Consider the following 25,525-nt stretch of genomic DNA (forward strand, 5'->3'; position numbering starts at 1 on the left):
CGAACAATACGAGACTTGAATAGAAGGGAGAATCGATAGAGGTACTCAAGGTACCCTCCGCCACACACCGTCGGGTGGATTGCGGATTATGGATGTAGAGGTAGATGTAGAAAGACAGGATTTCAGGAAAAAAAGAGGTCCGGAATAGGAAAAAGGTGCAGCCACGAAGGAAAGGAACGAAAAAACCAAAGTTGATTTATTGTACCCTCCAAAAGGGTTATACGAATAAATAATAGCAATAATAAGTTTAACAGCTGTAGCCATGAGGCATGCTCCCAGTCTAAAAAGACTTACAAGAATCCAGAATTTCGAAAATAATATGTTTTGTTACCGTCTAATCCCTGAGCAAAAGGAGATGAAGACAGACTGATGGCAGTCCAACGAACGAACGTGTAACGAATCGTGTTGGGAAGGTAATATGTGAACAGATCGGTCCAAACACGCTCTCAAGACACAGAGTTGGAAAACAAACGAAACATACTGGATAGAGGACAAAATTAACATTGAAGAGAGGCAGAACGGCAGCAATGAGAGTGTTGCCTCACCTTCTTCGCGCTGGTCGTCTGCAGTCGATGACAGACGCAGCCTGATGGCGTGCGACCTCAGCAGGGCTGCCAACTTGTCCACTGCAATTGCCGCCCACCTGTCGTCTTCGTCTTTATCTAGCGTGCTGTTGCTGAAACATTAAAGAAACCAAAAAGTACTAAGTGAAGTCCACAGGTAGGACGCTGCACTCCCTCTTATTTACACGAGGGCCGTTCAGTAAGTAATATAACATTTTTTTCTGAAAGCAAGCTGGTTTTATTCAGGATTCCAATACAACACTTATTCCCCACTTTCTTGGCTAGAAACCCTGTCCTTCACCATACTGTCCGTTCAGTGCGACGGCCATACGCCATCTAACTAGCAGGACCTGCATGCCCTCATGGTACCACTCTACTGGTCGACATGGGAGCGGACGTCTTACTGCGTCAGTAACCTCCCCGTCATCCACGTACTGCTTGCTGCGGAGTGCATCCTTCATTGGTCCAAACAGATGGGAGTCGGCAGGTCCAGGATCAAGGCTGTAGGGTGGATGAGGAAGAACAGTCCATTGGAGCTGTATGATATCCACTAAGGGCACAGACTTGTGTGAGGTCTTGCGTTGTCATGGAGAACTTCCTGGCAGATTAAGGAGAGCCGGAGGTGGTCAAACCCAAAAAATTACGATTTTTTTGCTACCGAAAATTAATTGGAACATTCCTCTTTAATGTAAACTTCGAAATATTATTGATTGGCGACTCCATAGTGTCCTGTGCACTACGACCAGATAATGGTTATACTTGAAAGGAGAGACAGCATTGGTCGTATATTTTTGTTTATTATCGCAAAATCGATTTTCTGTCACTTAGTGACCATCTTCAGTGCTGTAATATATAACTTAAATTAGTAAGCACTGGTGTCAATAAGCTTACGGCGATCACATAGAGTCTATGTGAGTCTATGTGATCGCCGTAAGCTTATTGACACCAGTGCTTACTAATTTAAGTGATATATTACAGCACTGAAGATGGTCACTAAGTGACAGAAAATCGATTTTGCGATAATAAACAAAAATATACGACCAATGCTGTCTCTCCTTTCAAGCTTCGAAATATTGTTCTACTCGCTCTACACGTGGAGTTATTACCATTTTCCCCCACGCCTGCAGAGGAAATGGGCGGCCGCTGAATGCATCTAACACCCTCTCGTGACTTCCTGGCGAACTGCTTGGGATTTTCTCGGCCTGTTACGCATACAGCGCCTCATGTTACGCATACAGCGAGTGTGCAAGGGTTGGCTACATTGTTTTCTGTGACAAATGAAGCGCTAAGAGCGCGGAACATCGTCTCTTTGCTGTTTACCGTTTCGAATTAGTTCAGTGTTGTGCCTGTTGTTGGTAGTATTATACTTCTTGTGTAAAGCGCTGTTCTGGTTACGATGCCACGTTTTAGTAAACCGTGTATATAAGAAGAGGAAGAACGTAGGGAAAAGAAAATTAACACTAATACCAAGTTGCGATACTACAATTACTGAAACAGTGCGTTCTTCTGCTAAGCAACACATGCCCGGCCATAGCCCTGTGACATCTTCTAGCAAATACTACCTTCGGGATGGTGACTCCAAAGGTTTCAAGACTATAGAGGAACTGAAACCATATGGAAATGAATTTGTAGTTGAAAAGTTGGAATGCATTGGGCATGTGCAAAAGCGTATGGGTGCACGGCTTCGAAGGCTCAAACAAACTTTGGGTTCAAGTAAGCTCAGTGATGGAAAGACAATAGGAGGGAGAGGCAGGCTTACTGATGAGGTGATTGAACGTCTACAGAGATACTATGGGTATGCTATAAGGCAAAATACTAGTAATGTTAGTGACATGCGAAAAGCAGTGTGGGCATTGTTCCTTCATACTGTGTCTTCCAATGAATACCCTCAACACAGCCTGGGCCCAAAAGATTCCTGGTGCAAATATAATGCAAAAAAGGACTATCATCACAAACATGGTTTGCCAGCAGCTGTAATAAATGCAATAAAACCAATTTTTCATGACTTAGCACAGCCAGAATTGTTACACAAATGTCTACACGGAAAGATGCAGAATCCTAATGAGAGCGTAAACAATTTGATTTGGAAAGTGATTCCTAAAAGGGTGTTTGTAAGCATAAAAACACTGCACTTTGGCATTTATGATGCAATAGCAACCTACAACCAAGGGAACAGTGTGAAGTGTGAAGTTCTGAAGGCATTAGGATTTACAGCTGGGGTGAACACTACGAGCACTAAGAAATATTGACAGAGAAAGGATAAGAGGAGCAGAAAGAAGAGAAAGGCATATGAAGTACGATGGAACAACAGGCCAGAAAAGAAGACAGAAGAGGAAGCTTTTGGAGGATGAAGAAGAAGACTCTGATAATCCATCGTATAGTGCAGGAATGTATTGAGAAACTTTGATAGCCATTTCCCGTACATTAGAATTTTTCGAATATAAAGAACATTTTCTCAAAATCCACTCAAGCTAGAGAGATGAAATTTTTATACAGCACTCCTAGTGGTCAAACTTATATTGTAACACAGCCATTTGGCAATATGTTCAGTAGTTTCATTTAATTATAAAGCAATTATTTGTAAAAAAATTTGGGTCATTAATAAAAAAAATGATTGGAAGGAAACTAGAAAAGATACTCCAAAATCCCTCTGTCATAACTGCAATACTAAACCACTCTATATGTAAAAAAAATTCAAATTTTTCTATTTGGTAGTTTATTCATAAATGTTCCTCAAACTTAGTGATTTTAACATGGGCAGCATAGGCACCTCTGGCTCCCCTTAAAACTGTGTGCTGGACCGAGACTCGAACTCTAGACCTTTGGCTTTCGCGGGCAAGTCCTCTACCAATTGATCTACCCAAGCACGACTCACGCCCCGTCGTCACAGCTTTACTTCTGCCAGTGTAAGCCGTGTATATTTCTATTGTCTATTGTCAAACCACAATTTATGAAAGATGTTTATATTTTATTAATAGGATTAAGTAGGAACAATTAATATTTGTCATGTTGGAAATAACTGTGGTAGCAGGGAATGTCTGCACCAAAGTATTGTTGACAAGAGAGGCCGCAAATTGATATAATTTTAAAAAGGGCGGGAGAGAACGCGTATGGATACATTTTAAGAAAAGAGCGGGAAAAACCGCGCATTGATACATTTTGTAATGGTAGCAGGGATTGTCTGCACCAGAAAGCATTGTTGGCGGGAGAGACCGCACTTTAGCCTTCGTAGGAAGCCAGTAGTAAGAGAGATGTGAAGCGAGTCGGTAGCAGGTTTGAAGCGAGAGGTTGAGAGGAGCGGTGTGCCTGCCAGCCACCAGCTATGATTTACAAGAGATTATAAACGGATGTACAGAGACATCAGCTGACTATTATCATAAGAGGAACTAATATTATTGAATTAATTTTTTGAGAAACTCAAGACTACTGAAGGTATGTTTGAGCAATGCTAGTCGTAAGATTATTGAAAAAAGTAAGTCCCATTTGAACGTTTGTAAAATCATTTCATTACTAACAGTAAATATTTGAAGCGTTTTCAGAATATAATTAAATTTTGCCAGCAATATTGCATTACTGATTATAATCCATCCTAAAAACCATCAACATAAAACTTTGCAACATTTTATTGTTGTCAAGAAAAAGTGTAACTATGAATAACTTAACTTCAGTCAAATTAATTAAAGAATAACGTCAGCTTTGCTAATAAAGAATAACGTCAGCTGTGGTAATAAATATAGCCACTTATTATAACAGGCCACGAGAAGTTAATAGAGTATAAATGGTTCAAATGGCTCTGAGCACTATGGGACTCAACTGCTGAGGTCATTAGTCCCCTAGAACTTAGAACTAGTTAAACCTAACTAACCTAAGGACATCACAAACATCCATGCCCGAGGCAGGATTCGAACCTGCGGCCGTAGCGGTCTTGCGGTTCCAGACTGCAGCGCCTTTAACCGCACGGCCACTTCGGCCGGCAATAGAGTATAGTAAACCAGAGTAAGTATATTTATGTCGCAGTTCGATGTAGCAGTCAGATGGCGATCCAGTAACAGTAAAAAATGTAAGGAACAGCATTGGGTTATTGCAGATAACGACTGAGGGCCACACGACGACGACACATTCTATGTTTCGTCGAAATAATTCGAAAATCACTTTTAAAAAACAGCAATTAAATTTGTATGCGAAGATTGAGAAAGAGAAATTTCGAAGGGATGATTTCATTTGTTATTATTAAGCAAGAGAGAGAAATCCTAATGAAAGGTTTCATAGTTTATTGTAAAAGGGAAGGTTATCATTAACAAAAAAGAGGTATAGAGGAGACGGGAAGGTTTCACCAGTATCTCGACTCCAACCTTCCAAACTTGGTAGAGCACTTGCCCGCGAAAGGCAAAGGTCCCGAGTTCGAGTCTCGGTCCGGCACACAGTTTCAGTCTGGCAGGAAGTTTCATACCAGCGCACACTCCGCTGCAGAGTAAAAATCTCATTCAAGAAGAAATTTGTTTGCATTTTTGCGACGACAAACACGGTGAAGTCGTTCCTTCTGTTCCCTGAGGGTAGCACAACACACTACAAAGTTGATCGTCTCTCCATGAGGGAGGACAGAAAACAGAATAACCGCTCCACAGTCCGAAAAGACCGTCGCCATCACTTTACCGTCTGTGGGTGCAGCTTTAAACTTTTTCTTCGGAGGACTGGGGCCACCCAATGGATTGCCGTTTTCTTTCCAGTTCGAAGTGATGAACCCTTGTTTCACATCGCCTGTGACGACGTTCGGCTAAAAATTGCCACGATCAGCCTAGGTAATGTGCAAGCAATTCCTCACAGATGGTTCTTCGTTTCTGCTTGTGTTCTTCTGTTAGGCGGCAAGAACCCAGTGGCCACAAGCCTTTGAGTAACTGTTGGACGAGTGTCAGCAGTACCAACACAGACGTTCAGTTGTGCAGTGAGGTGTTTGTTTGTGACCCGCCGATCACGTCGAGTGACAGTGCCCGCACGTTCCGACAATGCAGGAGTCTCAGCTGTGTGCGACCAGCTGGAGTTCGGACAGGTATCCGCGACCTTCCTCGCAGACGCCTCGCCCAACGACTCACCGTGCTTTTGTTCACTGTCAAGTCTCCGTAGACATTCTGCAAGCGCCTATGAATATCTGCGACGCTCTTGTTTCCTGCCTAAAGAACCTCAATGTCAGCTCTCTGCTTGGAACGCACTTACGCTACAGACACCATTTTGAAGGCGACGATAGCCCCGCCACATATCGGAACTTCATGAAACTATAGGGGCTGAAGCAGGAATACACCACAATATCCCACAACAATTTTCGCTTTTTTCTTCAGCCGTATTTCTCCAGAAAAAAAAGTGTTACATTGCTTTTGAATGACCCCCGTATTTCTCTATCGCGTAAATATCTAGCCAGTAGAAATGAACTGCAGTTTCTACTTGGGCAATGATTATTTATCGCAAGAACAGTATCAGCAATACCAGCTGCAAAACTTCCAGGGACAGTTGAGCTTTTTTTGTGGGTTCTTCAGATTTCTGTCTGGCTTGATACGAACTACTATGACTACCTCTGCTGCGCCAACTTTTTCACCTCATAGCAGCATTATTATTTTCGCACCCATCTTCCTCAATATTCGCTGCAGGTATTCGAACCTAGAGCCCGCCTACAGTTTTTGCCCTCTACAGCTCCCTCTAGCACCACGGAAGCGATTCTCTGATGTCTTAACACACGTCCTATCATTTTCTAATATCTTCTTGTCAGTATTTTCTATATACTTCTTTCCTCTCCGGTTCTTCGGAGAACCTGCTCATTTTCATCACCTGATTTTAAACTTCCCTCTACAGCACATCTCAGGTCCTTCTATTCTCTTCTTCTCAGGTTTAACGACAATCCCTGATCCACTACCACACAATACTGTGTTCCAGTCCTACATTCTCAGAAATGTCGACCTCGAATAAGTCGTATGTTTGATACTAGTTGACTTGAGCGAGGAATGCCCTTTTTACCTGTGCTAGTCTGCTTCTTATTCTCTGCATGCCTCCACCAGTTAATACCCATAGAAATTATACTAGTGTCGAGACAAAAAGCAGAAGAATGTAGTCCATTTCATTTTGTTATTGAAACTGGTATATTTAATATGAATATGCCAAATACATACATTAAAAACGCACTACAAAAAGGAAACATGGGAGTTCATTTGAAAGTACTGTATACTGTTATGTTAAGGGAGTGAATGTAATTCGCAATGAGAAATTTCAGTATTACTCGTCATCGTGCCAGCAGCCACAAAAATATTTCACTAGTAGTAAACTTTAGTTTAAGGGAATCTAGAGAATTTATTGACAGCCAGATCCTCCTACTCCACTGACGAATTTATTAGTAGAACCGCCCTATGTGCAAATATTATTCAATAACGCGAATGTTACGGAAAATCTGGCTTCTGCACATATTCATTGTAATATTGTGATTGATATAAGTATTGTAAACTGATATTTTTCTTTGACGATGAGTGGCTACAATAGCCTTTTCATTATCACATGCATCTCAGAGTATTTTACACTTATGTTTTGTGACAAATTTATTAACACTTAAACGAAAGTGTGTTTTAGATGTTTTGACTTATTCTGTATTCACGAGGACCACTTCACGCTGGATCCGCGGAACAGACGTTAGCATCTCTCTTCTTCCGTTTTGTAATTATGTATTGTGTTTCCTTGTTTTATGATGTGTTCTACACCCTAGAGAATTTCTTCAAACAAAAAGTACACTAATCTCTCACAGACGCACAATCACTATCTGACTATCACGTGAAAATTAAATACCAGAACACAGGTTTATTTATTTATTTTTTCACTTCCTTTTACGACATCCCCATGCAACGTGATTCAGTTATGAGATCTGTGCCTCTATTGAAATATCTGCCATTTCTATTCGTTATGTGTTTCTACAAGATATCGAGAATCTAGTCATTGTCGTTCAATTACGTCAAGGCAAACTCGCCATCTGTATTGTAAATGGTAGGATGTGTGTGAGTTGCATATTTGATACTGTGATTGTCTCAGTAACCTAGAGTACTTGAATGTATCGTTCATAGACGTACGATAATAAAAATTAAAGCCAGTAAAATTACAATATAAAAATCCTTAATTCGCAACTACAATCCCTTGTTCTGGCCAATTTATTCTTCATATTTATTTTTTCTTGTCATTAACTCAATTTTTACTCTGTCTTTACTCTGTTTTATTTTCATTATTACATTGCGTAATTTTCAATCATCGTATGCTATTCTTTTCTGGTTTCAAAAATTCGCTTATTTCTTCTACAGGAAATTAGGATTTTAAAGAGTCCATAGAAACGTCTTCTCCATCCTCTAATATCAAATGGTTCAAATGGCTCTGAGCACTATGGGACTCAACTGCTGAGGTCATTAGTCCCCTAGAACTTAGAACTAGTTAAACCTAACTAACCTAAGGACATCACAAACATCCATGCCCGAGGCAGGATTCGAACCTGCGACCGTAGCGGTCTTGCGGTTCCAGACGGCAGCGCCTTTAACCGCACGGCCACTTCGGCCGGCAACCTCTAATATCATTGCTACGTGGTGGAAAATCGGTTTTAATATTCTTAACTTATCGGAACCCAATAAATTCCTGATTTATGCTACCATTCTGGGGAAGAAATTGACATCTGATTCAAATGGACTAGATTTCAAACCACATTTCTGAACATCTTCAGTTACGAACGCCGTTGTCTCTCGAGTAAAATGGAAATGCCTTGTGGCTAGGGCCTCCCGTCGGGTAGACCGTTCGCCTGGTGCAGGTCTTTCGAGTTGACGCCACTTCGGCGACTGGCGTATCAATGGGGATGAAATGATGATGGTAAGGACAACACAACACCCAGTCCCTGAGCGGAGAAAATCTCCGACCCAGCCGAAATCGAACCAGGGCCGTTAGGTACGACATTCCGTCGCGCTCACCACTCAGCTACCAGGGGCCGACGTCTCTCTAGTAACATTGGGCCAATGCCGGGACGGTTCTTTAAAATGTGAATTTATGGTGCATCTCTAATACCTCAAATTCGGCAAGACATTAAACTAATATCTTCCTTCATTTCTTTTATTTGTCTCTCTTCTCTGTTTATATCATTCAGTCCATCATTTATGAAGATATTCAACCACCCCACTTCATAGATAATTTTTTGATTGATTACTGTACCGTAATGTCTCAACTTTTCTCCTCTTTAACTGTACGGAATGTTTATGTACTTATAATCATCTAATCAGAGTAATCCAACCTTGGATTTTATCTGTGAGTTGAAGCATAATTCACCTTTGGTAACGAACTTAAGGTGCGACATGAAGTCCCGCAGAAGATCTGTGACCATGTCGAAAACTTGAGTAATCCCACTGGTGAATAGGTCGCTAGAATAACTGGCCACTTGCTATTCCAAAATTTTTATTTATTGTCGCGTTTGGGGCACAGCCCATCATCAGCACACAAAAAAGAAAAGTCTTCATGCAAAGTATAGAGTTATATGTTTCAGCCGTTAAAATAGGTATTCATCTTCGGAAATGAATTTGTCACGTGAATAATGTTACTATGCATCATGGTTTGGAGTCCACGTTGAACTGCAACAAAGAGATTACAGAACGCTGGTTTCATTGGTGCAAATGGAGAGTAGCGCAGCGATGTCTACATTGTAAAGCGAAATCATGTGATAGTACTAACACCTGCCACCAGCGAAGAGAAAAGCTACATCTAGCGGCTGGCGAGCCATACTGCAAAACCACAGACAATTACAACGAAAGTGCCGGTACATACTTGTGCCTGTGTGGCATCAGTTCTTTTGACATGTCCGAAAGAACGGATGCCACACATACATAAATACACAGGCCTTGATCATTAAGAACATTTACATGCCTGTCCAGTCTCTCCCACGAACTCTTTCAGGAATCAGCGCGAAACTAGAATTAAATTAGAAAAAACTACTATAAACTCCTCACAAACAGGCCATGAAGGCCCAACGGTACCGACCGGCCGCCGTGTCATCCTCAACCCACAGGCGTCACTGGATGCGGATATGGAGGGGCATCTGGTCAGCACACCGCTCTCCCAGCCGTATATCAGTTTACGAGACAGGGCACACATTTTCACCTGTCCCCGTTGATACATATCAACGCCCGTCAGCAGCTGGAGGTATTAATATATAGAATTAAATTAGAATTATATATTAATACCTTCAGGTGCTGACGGGCGTTGATATGTATCAACGGGAACAGGTGAAATTGTGCGCCCCGCCAAGGACTCGAACCCGGGATCTCCTGCTTACATGGCAGACGCTCTGTCCATCTGAGCCACCGAGGGCACAGAGGATAATGCGACTGCTTCCCGCGAGACCCACATTCTCACCTTATATGTTCACACACTATATTCGTAGTGTCCCTACCCAAGACACTCGTTACTCGTGGAAGACAGTCTTACGAAGTCCCGTAAGAGTTAGGGTGATATGTGTGTACCCGCACAGAAGAAGAAGGTTACGGCCGGTATTGCCAGGACTATATACTTACGTGGATATGGAGTCTGTTCTTTCGGACATGTCCGAATGAACAGACTCCATATCCATATTCAATGAACTGTGGATGAAGCCCGACCAACAGGCATTACATGCACTGATCAAAAATGATAGTGTATTGATAATGGCTAGTCTCTAGCTGAAATCTAGATCTGCCAATAAAATATCAAAAGGACGACTGATAGCTGAAATCTATTATTTACAAATATGCATGTAAGTATAATAGCGCGAAGGTGTCAGTAATGACAATGGTGGACAGGGCGCGCTACTCAAGTAGCGTGCAACGAGCTGTGAATTTGGGTTGGAGAGGAAGTGTCTGCAGATAGCCGAAGCAGTTAAAGCGGAAAGTGGCATATATCCAACAAATAATCAAGGACCTCTGATGATCCATCATGGACATGGGACGTCGGCTGGTCAATTAATTATCAATTAAATTCGCCAATAGCCGCATGAGATGTTATTTTATTTTGACTATCAGTTTCGCCATTCCGCTGTGCCGTCTTCAGGCTCCTTATGCATTTCTCAAAAATAAACTATATTGCCATACAATGCCATATATTCCTGGGTGTAATGAATTCATGAGTGTATCGCACGTGGTACATTCGAAGATTTGATTGAAATCAAGTCTTCGAATGAAGCACTTGGGATACAGTTTTGAATTCATGACATCCAGAAATATAAGGCCCTATATGACAATATAGTTTATTTTTGAGAAATGCATATGGTGCCTGAAGACGGCACAGAGGAATGCCGAAACTAGTAGTAAAATAAAATAACATTTCAATTACAAGGCTGTTGGCGAATTTCGTCGATAACAATCAAGGATGTTAGATGTAAGTGACAGTCTGAGGTGAAGATACAGAGAAATGCATATGGTGCCTGAAGACGGCACAGAGGAATGCCGAAAAATTGCTACACCAAGAGGAAATGCAGATGATAAACGGGTATTCATTGGACAAATATATTATACAAGAATTGACATGTGATTACATTTTCACGCAATTTGGGTGCATAGATCCTGAGAAATCAGTACCCAGAACAACCACCTCTGGCCGTAATAACGGCCTTGATACGCCTGGGCATTGAGTCAAACAGAGCTTGGATGGCGTGTACATGCCCATGCAGCTTCAACACGATACCACAGTTCATCAAGAGTAGTGACTGGCGTATTGTGACGAGAAAGCTGCTCGGTCGCCCTTGAGCAGACGTTTTCAATTGGTGAGAAGTCTGGAGAATGTGCTGGCCAGGGCAGCAGTCGAACATTTTCTGCATCCAGAAAGGCCCGCAGAGGACCTACACCTTGCGGCCATGCATTATCCTGCTGAAATGTAGGGTTTCGCAGGGATCGAATGAAGGGTAGAGCCACGGGTCGTAAAACATCTGAAATGTAACGTCCACTGTTCAAGATGCCGTCAAAGCGAACAAGAGGTGACAGAGACGTGTAACCAGTGGCACCCCATACCATCACGCCGGGTGATACGCCAGCATGGCGATGTCGAATACACGCTTCCAATGTGCGTTCACCGCGATGTCGCCAAATACGGATGCGACCATTATGATGCTGTAAACAGAACCTGGATTCAACTGAAAAAATGATGTTTTGCCATACGTGCACCCAGGTTCTTCGTTGAGTACACCATCGCAGGCGTTCGTGCCTGCGGTTACCCTTGACGCTGCATGACTGACAGTGTCTCCGAGCTGGTAGTCCATGCTGCTGCAAACGTCGTCGAAATGTTCGTGCAGACGGTTGATGTCTTGCAAACGTCCGCATCTATTGACTCAGGGATCGAGACGTGGCTGCACGATCCGTTACAGCCATGCGGATAATATGCCTGTCATCTCGACTGCTACTGATACGAGGCCGTCGGGATCCAGCACGGCATTCCGTATTACCCTCCTGATCCCACCGATTCCATATTCTGCTAACAGTCATTGGATCTCGACCAACGAGAGTAGCAATGCCGCGATACGATAAACCGCAATCGCGGTAGACTATAATCCGACCTTTATCAAAGTCGGAAACGTGATGGTACGCATTTCTCCTCCTCACACGAGGCATCACAACAACGTTTCACCAGGCCACGCCGATCAACTGCTGTTTGTGTGTGAGAAGTCGGTTGGAAACTTTCCTCATGTCAGCACGTTGTAGGTGTCGCCACCGGCGCCAACCTAGTGTGGATGCTCTGAAAAGCTTATTATTTGCATATCATAGCATCTTCTTCCTGTCGGTTAAATTTCGCGTCTGTAGCACGTCATCTTCGTGGTGTAGCAATTTTAATGGCCAGTAGTGTATTAGGAAGTTCTGGTGGGCCACATGAAACCTGTCGTAAACGTAATTGACCCAAACGAAGAAAGACCTGCACAGCCTACCGATGGATCGCCAGTGGACAGGCTTTCGTCTCACCTGCTGTGTCCCTTCCCATTTGTCCGCTGAGTGGACCGGCCTTCCACCCTGACCAGCTGCACGCCTGGCCAGATGGTGGCCACGTCCGCACGCTCCAGGTTGTCCAGCACGGACATGGCCTCGGAGCGCAGGCACCGCTCCAGCCGTTCCAGCAGCGCCTCCATCACGCTCCTCTGGACGCTAGATCCGTCTGCTGCAGTCTGTGAACACAAATGCGTACGGCACATCTGAGTTGGGGCGCGATCGCTCTTCATGCACACTTTCATACTAACTCCAGATTATTGGTATTATACACTGATCATGATGATGTCCCATACTCCGAGGAGCGTAGGGGACGATGCGGGAGACCCGCACCGCCGTACTAAGCAAGTGTAGCAGCCCTTTTTCTGTTTTCACTTTTTCGTCCAATAGGTGAAACTTTGATTTTATTTTTTACACATTGACTGTCATTGAAGGGTTTTATTTTTATTAAATATTGACCAGGCTAAGTATCAGTTTGATTACTTTCAAAATCCAGTGTTAAACGTGGGTCACTACACGTATACTCTTCCCAACTCTGAGAGAAAAAATCTTTAGTAGCTTTACTACCAATGTTTACAGACGATGATACTTTAACCTGTCGTTCAATTGTTTTAGTTACGAATCGCAAGATTGTTCTCGCCATACACCACGTAACCTTAACGTTTATTAATCTAAGTTAAATTAATGTTCAAGATTTGTATTATGTTTCAAATTAACATCAGTTTATTGACAAGAATTATTAATTAATAGGTTCACTCATATGATCTCATTCAAAGACGTTCTTTAATTAGATGTCTAAGTAGGATTCCCGCTAGCATCGGAGATGTTAGATAATATCCTGTCACTTTCGGTAAATAAGTTATTTCTATTTAATATCCGGAAACTGTCATTAACTATGATCACTAGTTGCGTGAAGTTAAAGTTTCCCCATTATCACAATTCAAAGTAAAAATCCGGTTAAAATTCTCAATTCAGTAAAGCGTTTGAATAATCACACGAATTGACATTAAAGCCAAAGAGATTACTATTCACCTTCCCGTTTATCTAATCTGATAAATGTGCAAATTAAAGTCTTGAATTGACAATCCTCAAAAACAATCTCGTCACGATCTATTCTTGTCCCAATTGTTGTTCTCTAAAGCTGCACGTCCTAAATAACTTCCGTACTAGAACAGACTAGAGACTGGAGTATCGCAATTACAACGTGTGGCTATTTATACTTTAATAAACACTATCTTTGGTGTTCCAGACCTACGTTTATGACTATAACATTGATTTTCTTACGTATTGGAATAACTAATACTTTAATATTTTCTACTGTTTTTCCCGCTTCCCATGTTTCTAAAATTTATAATTAAATTTTCCTTTTCTTTTCTTTTGCTTTCTATACTAGATTTTTCCCTCTATTTGTCTTTATTTATTTTTCGTAATCACTACTTGTGGTGGGACTTGGGTCATTTTGTGAATTCCTATTTTTGTTTTTTCAACACCGAGAGGCGCTGTAGGTGTTACACAAGGTCCTGGCGGAGGTGGTTTGCCACTGCCTTCCTCCAGCCGTAATGAGGATGAATGATGATGGTGATGATGATGATGATGGTAATGTCGTGTGACGACGGCCTCCCGTCGGGTAGACCGTTCGCCTGGTGAAAGTCTTTCGATTTGACGCCACTTCGGCGACTTGCGCGTCGATGGGGATGAAATGATGATCAGGAGAACACAACACCCAGTCCTTGAGCGGAGAAAATATCCTACCCAGCCGGGAATCGAACCCGGGTCCTTAGGTTTGATATTCTATCGCGCTGATCACTGAGCTACCGGGGGCGGACATGATGATGATGATGATGATGATGATGATGATGATGATGAAGACGACACAACACCACCTGGTCATCTCGAGGCAGGCAAAATCCCTGAACCCCGCCGGGAACCGAACCCGGGACCCAGTGCGCGGGAAGCGAGAACGCTACCGCAAGACCACGAGCTGCGGACACTATCTGATGGAAATGGAAATGAGTGTTTGGCGTCATTGGCCAGGAGGCCCCTTACGCCCTTATTACATTCGACGCCACACTGGGCGACCTGCACGCCGGATGGGGATGAAATGATGATGAAGACAACACAACACCCACTCCCTGAGCGGAGAAAATCCCCGACCCAGCCGGGAATCGAACCCGGGTCCCTTAGGACGGCAGTCCATCACGCTGACCATTCAGCTAACGGGGCGGCCATTATCTGACGAAAAGTATCCAGTCATCCCTATACTGAATTGATCATTATATGCTCTAAGACGCAGACCAGCCAGCGCAAAAGGAGGCACCAGAGGAGTGGTAATAGCAGGTCGGGTCAGCCAGGGAAGCTGAGAGACCTCGAACGTGACTAGTCACGTGTGTAACAAATCCATCAGGAACATTTCGGACTGTCCACAGCTGTCCAATTTTGTAAGACTAATATTGATCATATAAGTTATCAATAATTACTTTTTCTCAATTAGTAGCATCAATGTGGTGGAGGATACAGGTTCATCACATAGTCCACCCACTACACACTTATGTTGCGGTTTGTCCCATACATCGTTGATGATAAAAGTGAGACATAGGCCTAACAAAAGGTAAATATCTCAAGAAAATGGCTTCTCAAAGTTGCAGTCACTAACTGCAGTAGTACAGAAATTGCTTCATTACACGCTTCGGGATAGATAGATGAATTAATTGACAGACGACACAGCAGTAACTACATAAGGGCAATTAAATTGCTGTACACAGTGTGAATGTTATTATTATTTTTATTATTATTAGAGTCGTTAGACACAAAGCATTAACTGTCTGAAGCCTTGCAACGTCTGCCAGTTCAGAAGTAAGGAGTACAACAACCAAGCGATTTACGAACAGTAAGTATAGTGCAAACATCTGAACTTATTTAATTTTAAACGGGGTTGCAGTGTGCAGGTCAAGCAAGTGCCGCAAGGGAGAGTAGTAATGCACGGGATGCATGTTTTGTAACAAGTGTCTGCCCTCACTGTGGACAGTTAGCTTTCTCACCTGAGATGGGGTTGTGGGGAGCACTTGCGATGCACCACGAATTCCTTCGTCAATCGCTCTAATACACACAACTAGACACAAACTAAATATTATTCTTCTTTCAAAATTTGGAAAATAAAAGCGTTGGAATAAAATTCTTTCATTCTACAGTTTAGTAAGGTGCGAAAGTTGGTGATAATGTAGGGGAGGGGGCGGGGTGGCGGTGGTACTTGCTAATGTCTAGTTATTCAGGGGTAATGATTTAAGAAAGGTTGGGAACTGCAGTAAAGGAACAGTTAGGACACGAGTATTGTTTCTATCAGCGTGACAATACACCGTGTGTCTGTGTGAGGCAGCAGTTCGTGGACAACAACATTCCTAAAGCACACAAGCCTGCCCAGAGTCCTGGCCTGATCCCCATAGGAACACCTTCGCTCGAGACCCACAGCGTCCAACATCACTACCTTCTGTCGTCTCGGCTCTTGAGGAAGAATGGGCTGCAATTCATCCACAGACATTCACACACATCACTGAAAATGTCTACTGCAGCGTTCAGTCCGTTTTAAGGACGAATGGTGTAGACAGCCCACATTAGTGTCCACTAATAAATGTCCAGACACTTTTCATCAGATAGCATGCCTCACTCCTTCTCCTCAATACCCATTCTTTCCGCTGCCTGCTCCCTCACCTCTTTGTCTTCCTATGATTCCTTGCCGTTTCCTTACATTTCTCGCTTCTGCATCCTCTCTCCCAAACGTTTCTCTACAATCCCCTTCCCTAGTTTCACACACTAAACAGCCGAACAAACTCGTACACCTGCCTAATATCGTGTAGCGCCCCCGTGAGCACGCGTAAGTGCCGCAACATGACGTGGCGTGGACTCTACTAATGTCTGAAGTATCGATGGAGGTGATTCACACCATGAAGCCTGCAGGGCTGTCCATAAATCCGTATGAGGGGGTGGAAATCTCTTCTGAACAGCACGTTGCAAGGCATCCCAGATATACTCAATGATGTTCATACCTGGGGAGTTTGGTAGCCAACGGAGGTGATTAAACTCAGAAGAATGTTCCTGGAACCACTCTGTACCAGTTCTGGACGTGTGGGGTGTCGCATTGTCCTGCTGGAATTGCAGAAGTCCGTCGGGATGCACAATGGGCATGGATGGATGAACGTGTCAGACTCGTATCTAGACATATCAGGTGTCCCATATCACTCCAACTGCACACGTCCCACACCATTACAGAGCCTCCACCAGACTGAACAGTTCCCTTCTGATATGCGGGGTCCATAGATTCAAAAGGCTGTCTCCACACCAGTAAACGTCCATCTGCTCGATACCATTTGATACGAGACTCGTCCGACCGGCAATTATGTTTCCAGTCATCAACAGCCCAATGTCGGTGTTGACGGGGCCACACAAGGCGTAAAGCTTTGTGTCATGCAGTCATCAAGGGTACACGAGTGGGCCGTCGGCTCCGAAAGCCCATACGATGATGATTCGTTGAATGGTTCGCACACTGACACTTGTTGATGGCCCAGCACTCAAACCTGCATCAATTTGCGGAAGCATTGGACTTCTGTCACGTTGAACGATTCCCTTCAGTCGTCATTGATCCCGTTCTTGCAGGATCTTTTTCCGGCCGCAGCGATGTCGGAGATTTGATGTTTTACCCGATTCCTGATATTCACGATACACTCGCTAAATGGTGGAAAGGGAAAATCCCCATTTCGTCGCTACCCCAGGGGTGCTGTGTCCGTCGCTCGTGCGCCGACTGTAACACCACATTCAAAACTCACCTAAATCTCCATAAGCTGCAATTGTAGCAGCAGTAACCGCTCTAACAACTGCGGCAGACACTTGTCGTCTTATATAAGCGTTGCCGAACGCAGCGCCGTATTCTGGATTTTTACACATCTCTGTATTTGGGTACGTATGTCTATACCAGTTCCTTGGGCTCTTCAGTGTATATCTCTTGACCCTCATAAAATCGTGTTTACGCAGCTCTGCAAGAGTAACACTATTTTCTAAAAACGAACAGGAAGAGTTAACCCCCAAGAAACTTCTTTTTTATGGGTTTATCGGTTTCAGTCTCTTTTATACATACTTCAGGCCTCATACTGAAATATGTACGTAAAATCAAACTAGAAGGACGTAGTAAGATATAAAGTACACCTTAAATAACAAATAGTAAAAGAAGAAATTATAGAGATGAGGGTAGATAGTGGCTGTGAACGGAGCAGGTGCTACGACTCCACAAGCGTTAACTGCTTAACACAACTGTTGCGTAAATTTGCGATGCTCCGCCCACTGCAAACCGAATTACACCAGCGGTAGCCAATCAGGCATACAGGACGTCGAGCGGTTGTTGCAATAAAAAAAGTACACTCCGCCAGAACAGGCCGTGAAGATCCAACGGTATCGACCGGTCGCCGTGTCATCATCAGCCCACAGGCGTTACTGGATGCGGATGTGGAGGGGCATGTGGTCAGCACACCGCTCTCTCGGCCGTAAGTCGGTTTACGAGACCGGAGCCGCTACTTCTCAATCAGGTAGCTCCTCATTTTGCCTCACAAGGGCTGAGTGCACACCGTTTGCCAACAGCGCTCGGTAGATTGGATGGTCACCCATCCAAGTGCTAGCCCAGCCCGACAACGCCTAACTTCGGTGATCTGACGGGAACTGGTGTTACCACTGCGGCAAGGTCCTTGGCCTTGTTACAATAAAGTGTTACGCAAAATGGTCACACGAACGCTAATAACAAATGAAGAAATAGGTTCCTTATATTACGTAAAGTAACTGCTATAAACAGCGGTACGTGAATCTGTGAAAAAATATACATAAAAGAAATAACCAGTCATAATCTGTTGTGAAAACATAGATAGCCATCAGTGGAGATTTATCGTTAACTCGTGGATTGTATGGCAACAAAGATGGTGGTTAGGCGACGCTAAAGGCTCCCATGGAGACGCCGTGGTCATATTGATACGTGCCATTCAGCAGGAGAGGATCTGATAGCTGAAACAGCTGCTGGATGTCAAATGAGTACTGGCATGCAGCTCGACGTCTACAAATGCATGCAAGTGGTTGCGTATTCCTCTCAGATCGTAGTGCTAGTGAATATACTGCTTGACCAATGCCATTATTTATCATCGAAGCGGCGTGGAAGTGACGATGTGCACCATCATCATAGGTATAATTTCTTATTTTATTACTTGTTGTGTAAGATGTATTTTATATGTTACTGCATCTCTCCAATTCTATTCCACTTACACATTACATTGTAAGGTCTGAAGGAGTTCTAAAACAGACCGAAACCGGTAACCTCATAAAAAAAGAAGTTTCTTGCGGTTGTGACTGTTAATGTTCGTTTTTATGTAATTAAAACCCGCTGTACTCCAAGAGGAGTGTTCTCAAAAATTACTAACATTGTTTTTGTTACTCACTTAATGGCGGTTCCCGGTTTGTAAATGTTTAGCGTGTGTTCTGTCATAAAACATACAATGCTGTGTGTTACAGCACTTTACAGAGAATTAAACAGCACTCAGTAGTTGTTGTTGTTGTGGTCTTCAGTCCAGAGACTGGTTTGATGCAGCTCTCCATGCTACTCTATCCTGTGCAAGCTTCTTCATCTCCCAGTACCTACTCCAACCTACATTCTTCTCAATCTGCTTAGTGTATTCATCTCTTTGTCTCCCCCTACGATTTTTACCCTCCAAGCTGCCCTCGAGTACTAAATTTGTGATCCCTTGATGCCTCAGAACATCCCCTACAAACCGATCCGCTCTTCTAGTCAATTTGAGCCACAAGCTCCTCTTCTCCGCAATTCTATTCAATACCTCCTAATTAGTTATGTGATCTACCCATCTAATCTTCATCATTCTTCTGTAGCACCACGTTTCGAAAGCCTCTATTCTCTTCTTGTCCAAACTGTTTATCGTCCATGTTTCACTTCCATACATGTCTACACTCCATACAAATACTTTCAGAAAAGACTTCCTGACACTTAAATCTATACTCGATGTTAACAAATTTCTCTTCTTCAGAAACGCTTTCCTTGCCATTGCCAGTCTCCATTTTATATCCTCTCTACTTCGAGCATCACCAGTTATTTTGCTTCCCAAATAGTGAAACTCATTTACTAATTTAAGTATGTTATTTTACTAATCTTATTTCCTCAGCATCACCCGATATAAGCACTCAGTAGTACATGTGCAAAAATGTGGTAACTTCAAAATGGGCACACGAGTGGCTCGAAGACTGCTTAAGTGACAGTACCCAATATCTTGTTCTTGATGGCCAGTGTTCATCAGAGACAAGGATTACCGTCAGGAGTGTCTCAGAGAAGTGTGATAGGACCGCTTGTTATTTTCTGTGTACATAAATAATATGGTGGACAGGGTGGGCAGCAAACTACAGCTATTACCTGCTGATGCTGTGGTGTACAGTAAGATGTCGAAGATGAGTGACTTTAAGAGGATAGAAGATGATTTAGACAAAATTTCTAGTCTATATGATGAACAGCAGCTTGCTCTAAATATTGAAAAATGTTAGGTAATCCAAATGAGTAGGGAAAAAATCCCATAATGTGGAGACCCCATGCAACCTGCCAGTGCTACCTATTCTTGAGTATTACTTGAGTCTTTGGGATCCGCATTAAAGGGAGACATCGAAGCAATTCATGGACAGGCTGTTACATTTGTTACCAGTAGATTCGAACAACACGCAAGTGTTACGAAGAAGCTTCAGGAATTCTAATAGGCATTCCTGGATGAAATGCGACGTTCTTTTCGAGGAACTAAAAAATAGCTAAACTCCTCCCGAACAGTTCATGAAGGCCCAACGGTACTGACCGGCCGCCGCCTCATCCTCGGCTCATAGACGTCACTGGATGCGGGTATGCAGGGGCATGTGGTCAGCACACCGCTCTCCCGGCCGTATGTCAGTTTACGAGACCGGAGCCGCTACTTCTCAATCAAGTAGCTCCTCAGTTTGCCTCACAAGGGCTGAGTGCACCCCGCTTGCCAACAGCGCTCGGCAGACCTGATGGTCACCCATCCAAGTGCTAGCCCAGCCCGACAGCGCGTAACTTCGGTAATTTGACGGGAACCGGAGTTACCACTGCGGCAAGGCCTTTGGCCTTTTCGAGGAACACTATTGAGAAAAATTAGAGAACCGGAATTTGAAGCTGACTGCAGAACAGTCCTACTGCCACAAACATACATGTCACGTAAGGACAACGAAGATAATGATGATGATGATGATGATGATATTTGGTTTGGGTGGGGGGGGGGGCGCTCAACTGCGCGGTTATCAGCACTCGTACTAAGTTCCAAACCTTACACGGTCCATACTCGCCACTTTCATGAATGGCGAGGAAATGGTGCGGACAACAGAAACATCCACTCCCCGAGCGGAGAAAATCCCGGACCCGGCCGGGAATCGAACCCGGGACCCCGTGATCCAGAGGCAACAACACTAACTACTAGACCACGAACTGCCGACACAACGAAGATAAGATACGAGAAATTAGGGATCTTACGGAGGCATACTGACATTCGTTATTCTGCAGTTATACAGGGTACCCTCCGCCACGCACCGTATGGTGGCTTTCGGAGTATGTAGATGAAGACATAACCCAAGTACAGGACGAATTCGTAGCACAGAAATACACGCCACTGCATCAAACCAATGAAGAGTACATAGCGAGGCCCGAGCAGTGAAACAACGAAACCTGAATAAATCCGAATCTGGCAACAGTCTGTTCTAAATAACCATTTTTAAACCTTGTGGCTGCTTGCTGTTTAAATTATAAAGCTTATAAGAAATATCTGTAAATTCTATATCCTACTGAGCTGTACAGTGATTCAGCAAAACATTATGAGCAGTGTACAGCAAGCAATGCTGGGGAAATCCACTTGCTGTACTGAGTCTTAACGCCTGCGGTGTCGGCAACCAACATCACATCAGTGGTTCGAAGATGCCTTATCACATAGGTGACAATTTTCCAGAAGACAGTCGGCCACGCTCCGACCTTCGCCCAAGCGCCGCAAGCCACACGGACCTATTCTCTTCAGCCCGCATCTCGTGGTCGTGCGGTAGCGTTCTCGCTTCCCACGCCCGGGTTCCCAGGTTCGATTCCCGGCGGGGTCAGGGATTTTCTCTGCCTCGTGATGGCTGGGTGTTGTGTGCTGTCCTTAGGTTAGTTAGGTTTAAGTAGTTCTAAGTTCTAGGGGACTGATGACCATAGATGTTAAGTCCCATAGTGCTCAGAGCCATTTGAACCTATTCTCTTCCACAAGACTCTTGATCGAAAATAGGTTTGGCTGTATCCTTGGACCGAGCGGTATTTAGTGCAGCGCTCGAGCGAGACCAGACAAGTTTGCTTCGAGTGAGTTTCTCTGGGCCATTCGCCGATTCCGCGAGCATCCCAGCAACAAGGATTCTCACTAGAGAACCGCCTCCACAACATTACTGTCATTCATGTCTGAGTTTGCGAAAATGGGAGCCGGCCGTAGAAGACGAAGACTCTGTTCTCGTACCAGACTTGTGGACTTGTTAATTTATTCCTCCTAAAGTTTCAAACGGCTACTCGCCGGACTTAGACAGTTTTGCTCCCTGCTGGATTTACACTTTCTTCGGCCAGTGAGGTCTCCATATGAATGCGACAAGGAATCCGTTAAACTACAGTTACAAGATAAATCAATCAAATTTAAAGGGCGTAAATTCAACGAAACACCTAGGAATTACAATAAAAAAATGGTTCAAATGGCTCTGAGCACTATGGGACTTAACGTCTAAGGTCACCAGTCCCCTAGAACTTAGAACTACTTAAACCTAACTAACCTAAGGACATCACACACATCCATGCCCGAGGCAGGATTCGAACCTGCGACCGTAGCGGTCGCGCGGTTCCAGACTGTAGCGCCTTTAACCGCACGGCCACTTCGGCCGGCGAATTACAATCACGAACAACTTAAACTGGAAAGAACGCACAGAAAATGTTGTGGGAAAGGCACACCATTGACTGCGGTTTACTGGCACAAAACTTACAAAATGCAACAGATCTCCTAGTGAGACTCTTTTGGAGTAGTGCTACGCGGTGCGCGATCCGCATCGTATAGGATTGACGGAAGTTCAAAGAAGAGCAGCACGTTTTGTACAAGCTCGAAATACGGAAGACAGTGTCACTGACGTGACCCCACATTTGGGGTGGACATTAATACAACTAAGGGGTTTTTCGTTGCGGCGGAATCTTCTCACGAAATTTCAATCATCAACTTTCTCTTCCGAATGCGAATTTTTTTTTTGACGGTGACCTACATACGGATAAACCATCGTAGCAATAAAATAAGGGAATTCAGAGCTCGCACGGAAAGGTACTGGTGTTCGTTTTCCCCGCACGCTGTTCGAGATTGAAACAATACAGAATTATTGTGAAGGTGGTTCGATGAACCGTCTGCCAGGCACTCAAGTGTGATTTCCGTAGCATCCGTGTAGATGTAGATGAAGATGTAGATTTTTATTAACTGTGTGTTTATGAACGTATACTCAGTGACAGGTTTACTAGTCTTCAGCCACCAGCAGAAGTGACTTATCAATTTTTTTTCAGTCCATGTCGGAATAGATGTGCTGTTAATCTTTGATACGAGTAAATAAATTTGTTTGATCATTGCTACCTTGACATTTTTTTGTGCCACAGTTATCGGACGTACCACCACTGACATAGTGTACGCGGCTGTTGGGAAAGAGCATTCTGGAAACGGCAAATCCAATCAGCTGATCACACATTGTGATGAAAGCGACATCAGTGGAACAAAACCTCAAGCGTACAGGGATGCAGCTGGTCCACAAAAATATTCACATAGTCTGCAGCTATCACGGTGCCTTCGATTGCTACCACAGGTTCCATGGAAACCAATATTAAGGTCTTCGAAGGCAACACGTAGACATCGTCTGCTGCGAGCAACCACGTTCAACAATGTATGCTGAATGATGTGCTTCGAAACGCTAGTACCAGCACGAGCGTTGCCCTCTGTCGTGCTCTCGAGAACGGGCAAGCCTCGAACCTCCACCCTCTCTGATGAGGCGCGGACATCCAACACTTTCTCACCTACTTGTGGTTTCACTGATCTTCAACCACTGTCCACAGACGCTGAAGACAGTAGTACGCGAACGGCCAAATGACTTCGCCATTTCGAAATTGCTCGTTCGCCGATACTTGGCCATAGCTACCTTCCCTCTGACAAAGTCGATTATGTTAGTGGATTTTGCCACTTGCGAACCGTATCGTAGCTAGAGTGGGTCCCCATTCATCTCTACTCTACTCTGCTTGCCGCTTCAGTTGCCTACAGAGCCACAAGTCCCGCGGTGGGCAATGGTCATAACATTTAGACTCACCACTCTTTGTCAGTGATAAACACGTCGTCCAGTTAGAAAGGGCTATTTGACCCTTACAGGTTCGTCATTAATAATCGTAGCCACTGCGCTAGTTCGCAAATTTCTGTGATTCGGCTGAGCTCTTTATTCCCATGAAGTAATGAGTACTGCCGACAAGGGGTCTCAGATCGATTCTATATTAATCAAATTGCGTGCATATGGTCTCAGTTGTGTGACTGGATTCGTGATTTCCTCTCAGAGGGGTCACAGTTCGTAGTGATGGACGGTAAATCATCGAGTAGAACAGAAGTGATATTTGGCGTTCCGCGAAGTAGTGTCGTGGGCCCTCTGCTGTTCCTGATTTATATAAATCATCTTGGTGATAATTTGTGCAGCCCCCTTAGATTGTTTGCAGATGACGCTGTAATTTACCGTCTAGTAAAATCATCAGATGATCAATTCCAATTACAAAATGATCTAGAGAGAATTTCGGTATGGTGCGAAAAGTGATAATTGGCACTAAACAAACAAAAGTGCGAGGTCATCCACATGGGTACTATAAGAAGTCCGATAAATTTTGGGTATGCGATAAATCGCACAAATCTAAGGGCTGCCATTTCGACTAATTGCCAAGGAATTACAATTCCGAGCAACTTAAATTGGAAAGACTGGACAGATAATATTGTGGGGAAGGCCAAACAAAGACTGCGTTTTGTAGGCACAACACTTAGAAGATGCGACAAACCCACAGAAAAGACAGCCTACATTACACTTGTCCGTCCTCTGCTGGAATATTGTTGCGCGGTGTGGGATCCTTATCAGGTAGGATTGACGGAGGACATCGAAAAAGTGCAAAGAAGGGCAGTTCGTTTCGTGTTATCGCGCAATAGGGGTGAGAGTGTCACTGATATGATACGCGAGTTGCGTTGGCAGTCACTGAAACAAAGGCGGTGTTCTGTGCGGCGAGATCTATTTACGAAATTCCAATCACCATCTTTCTCTTCCGAATGGGAAAACATTTTGTTGACACTCAGCTACGTAGGGAGAGATGATCATCATCATAAAATGAGAGTAATCAAAGCTCGAACGGAAAGATTTAGATATTCCTTTTTCCCACACGCCATTCGAGAGTGGAATGGTAGAGAATTAGTATAAAAATGGTTGGATGAACCCTCTGCCAGGCACTTAAGTGTGAACTGCAGAGTAACCATATAGATGTAGAACTTGTAACGATCATGTTCAGGTGCATTCAACGACAAGCAGCTGCAAGCCCGTGACAGTTTAGTAGGCCGACATTACAGGACAGAGTTGTCAGTGCACGAAACGGAGATGTCGCTCAAAGTAGTTCACAGTGGATTAAAGGGCTTATCAGACAAACATAACTGCAATGAAACAAATTACACGACACGTCCTGGGAAGCAGTAATGAACTACATGTGGTGCATTCACAAAACGCTGCTCTGTGGTAAACGTCGATCATGTTTAATAAAGGCATAGGTTCAATTGTGCGAATATATTGTCGGAAAAGAAAGAGTCAGTCGGATCGAATTTTAAGTCGGAAAAAAAAAATTCT

General features: G+C 43.8%; 1 protein-coding gene across 1 annotated transcript in view; it reads right to left on the bottom strand.

Annotated features, from left to right (window-relative positions):
- Positions 1 to 25,525, bottom strand: part of LOC126214880 (uncharacterized) — a 127,782-nt gene that overhangs the window by 70,319 nt on the left and 31,938 nt on the right. Inside the window, exons 2-3 of the mRNA XM_049941526.1 lie at positions 12,536 to 12,735; positions 546 to 676 (exon numbers count right to left, since the gene is read on the bottom strand). Coding sequence (XP_049797483.1) covers positions 546 to 676; positions 12,536 to 12,735 — 331 coding nt within the window. The remainder of the gene's footprint in view (positions 1 to 545; positions 677 to 12,535; positions 12,736 to 25,525) is intronic.

This window comes from Schistocerca nitens, chromosome 12 (genome assembly GCF_023898315.1).
Source record: "Schistocerca nitens isolate TAMUIC-IGC-003100 chromosome 12, iqSchNite1.1, whole genome shotgun sequence".
Taxonomy (NCBI): Eukaryota; Metazoa; Arthropoda; class Insecta; order Orthoptera; family Acrididae; genus Schistocerca; species Schistocerca nitens.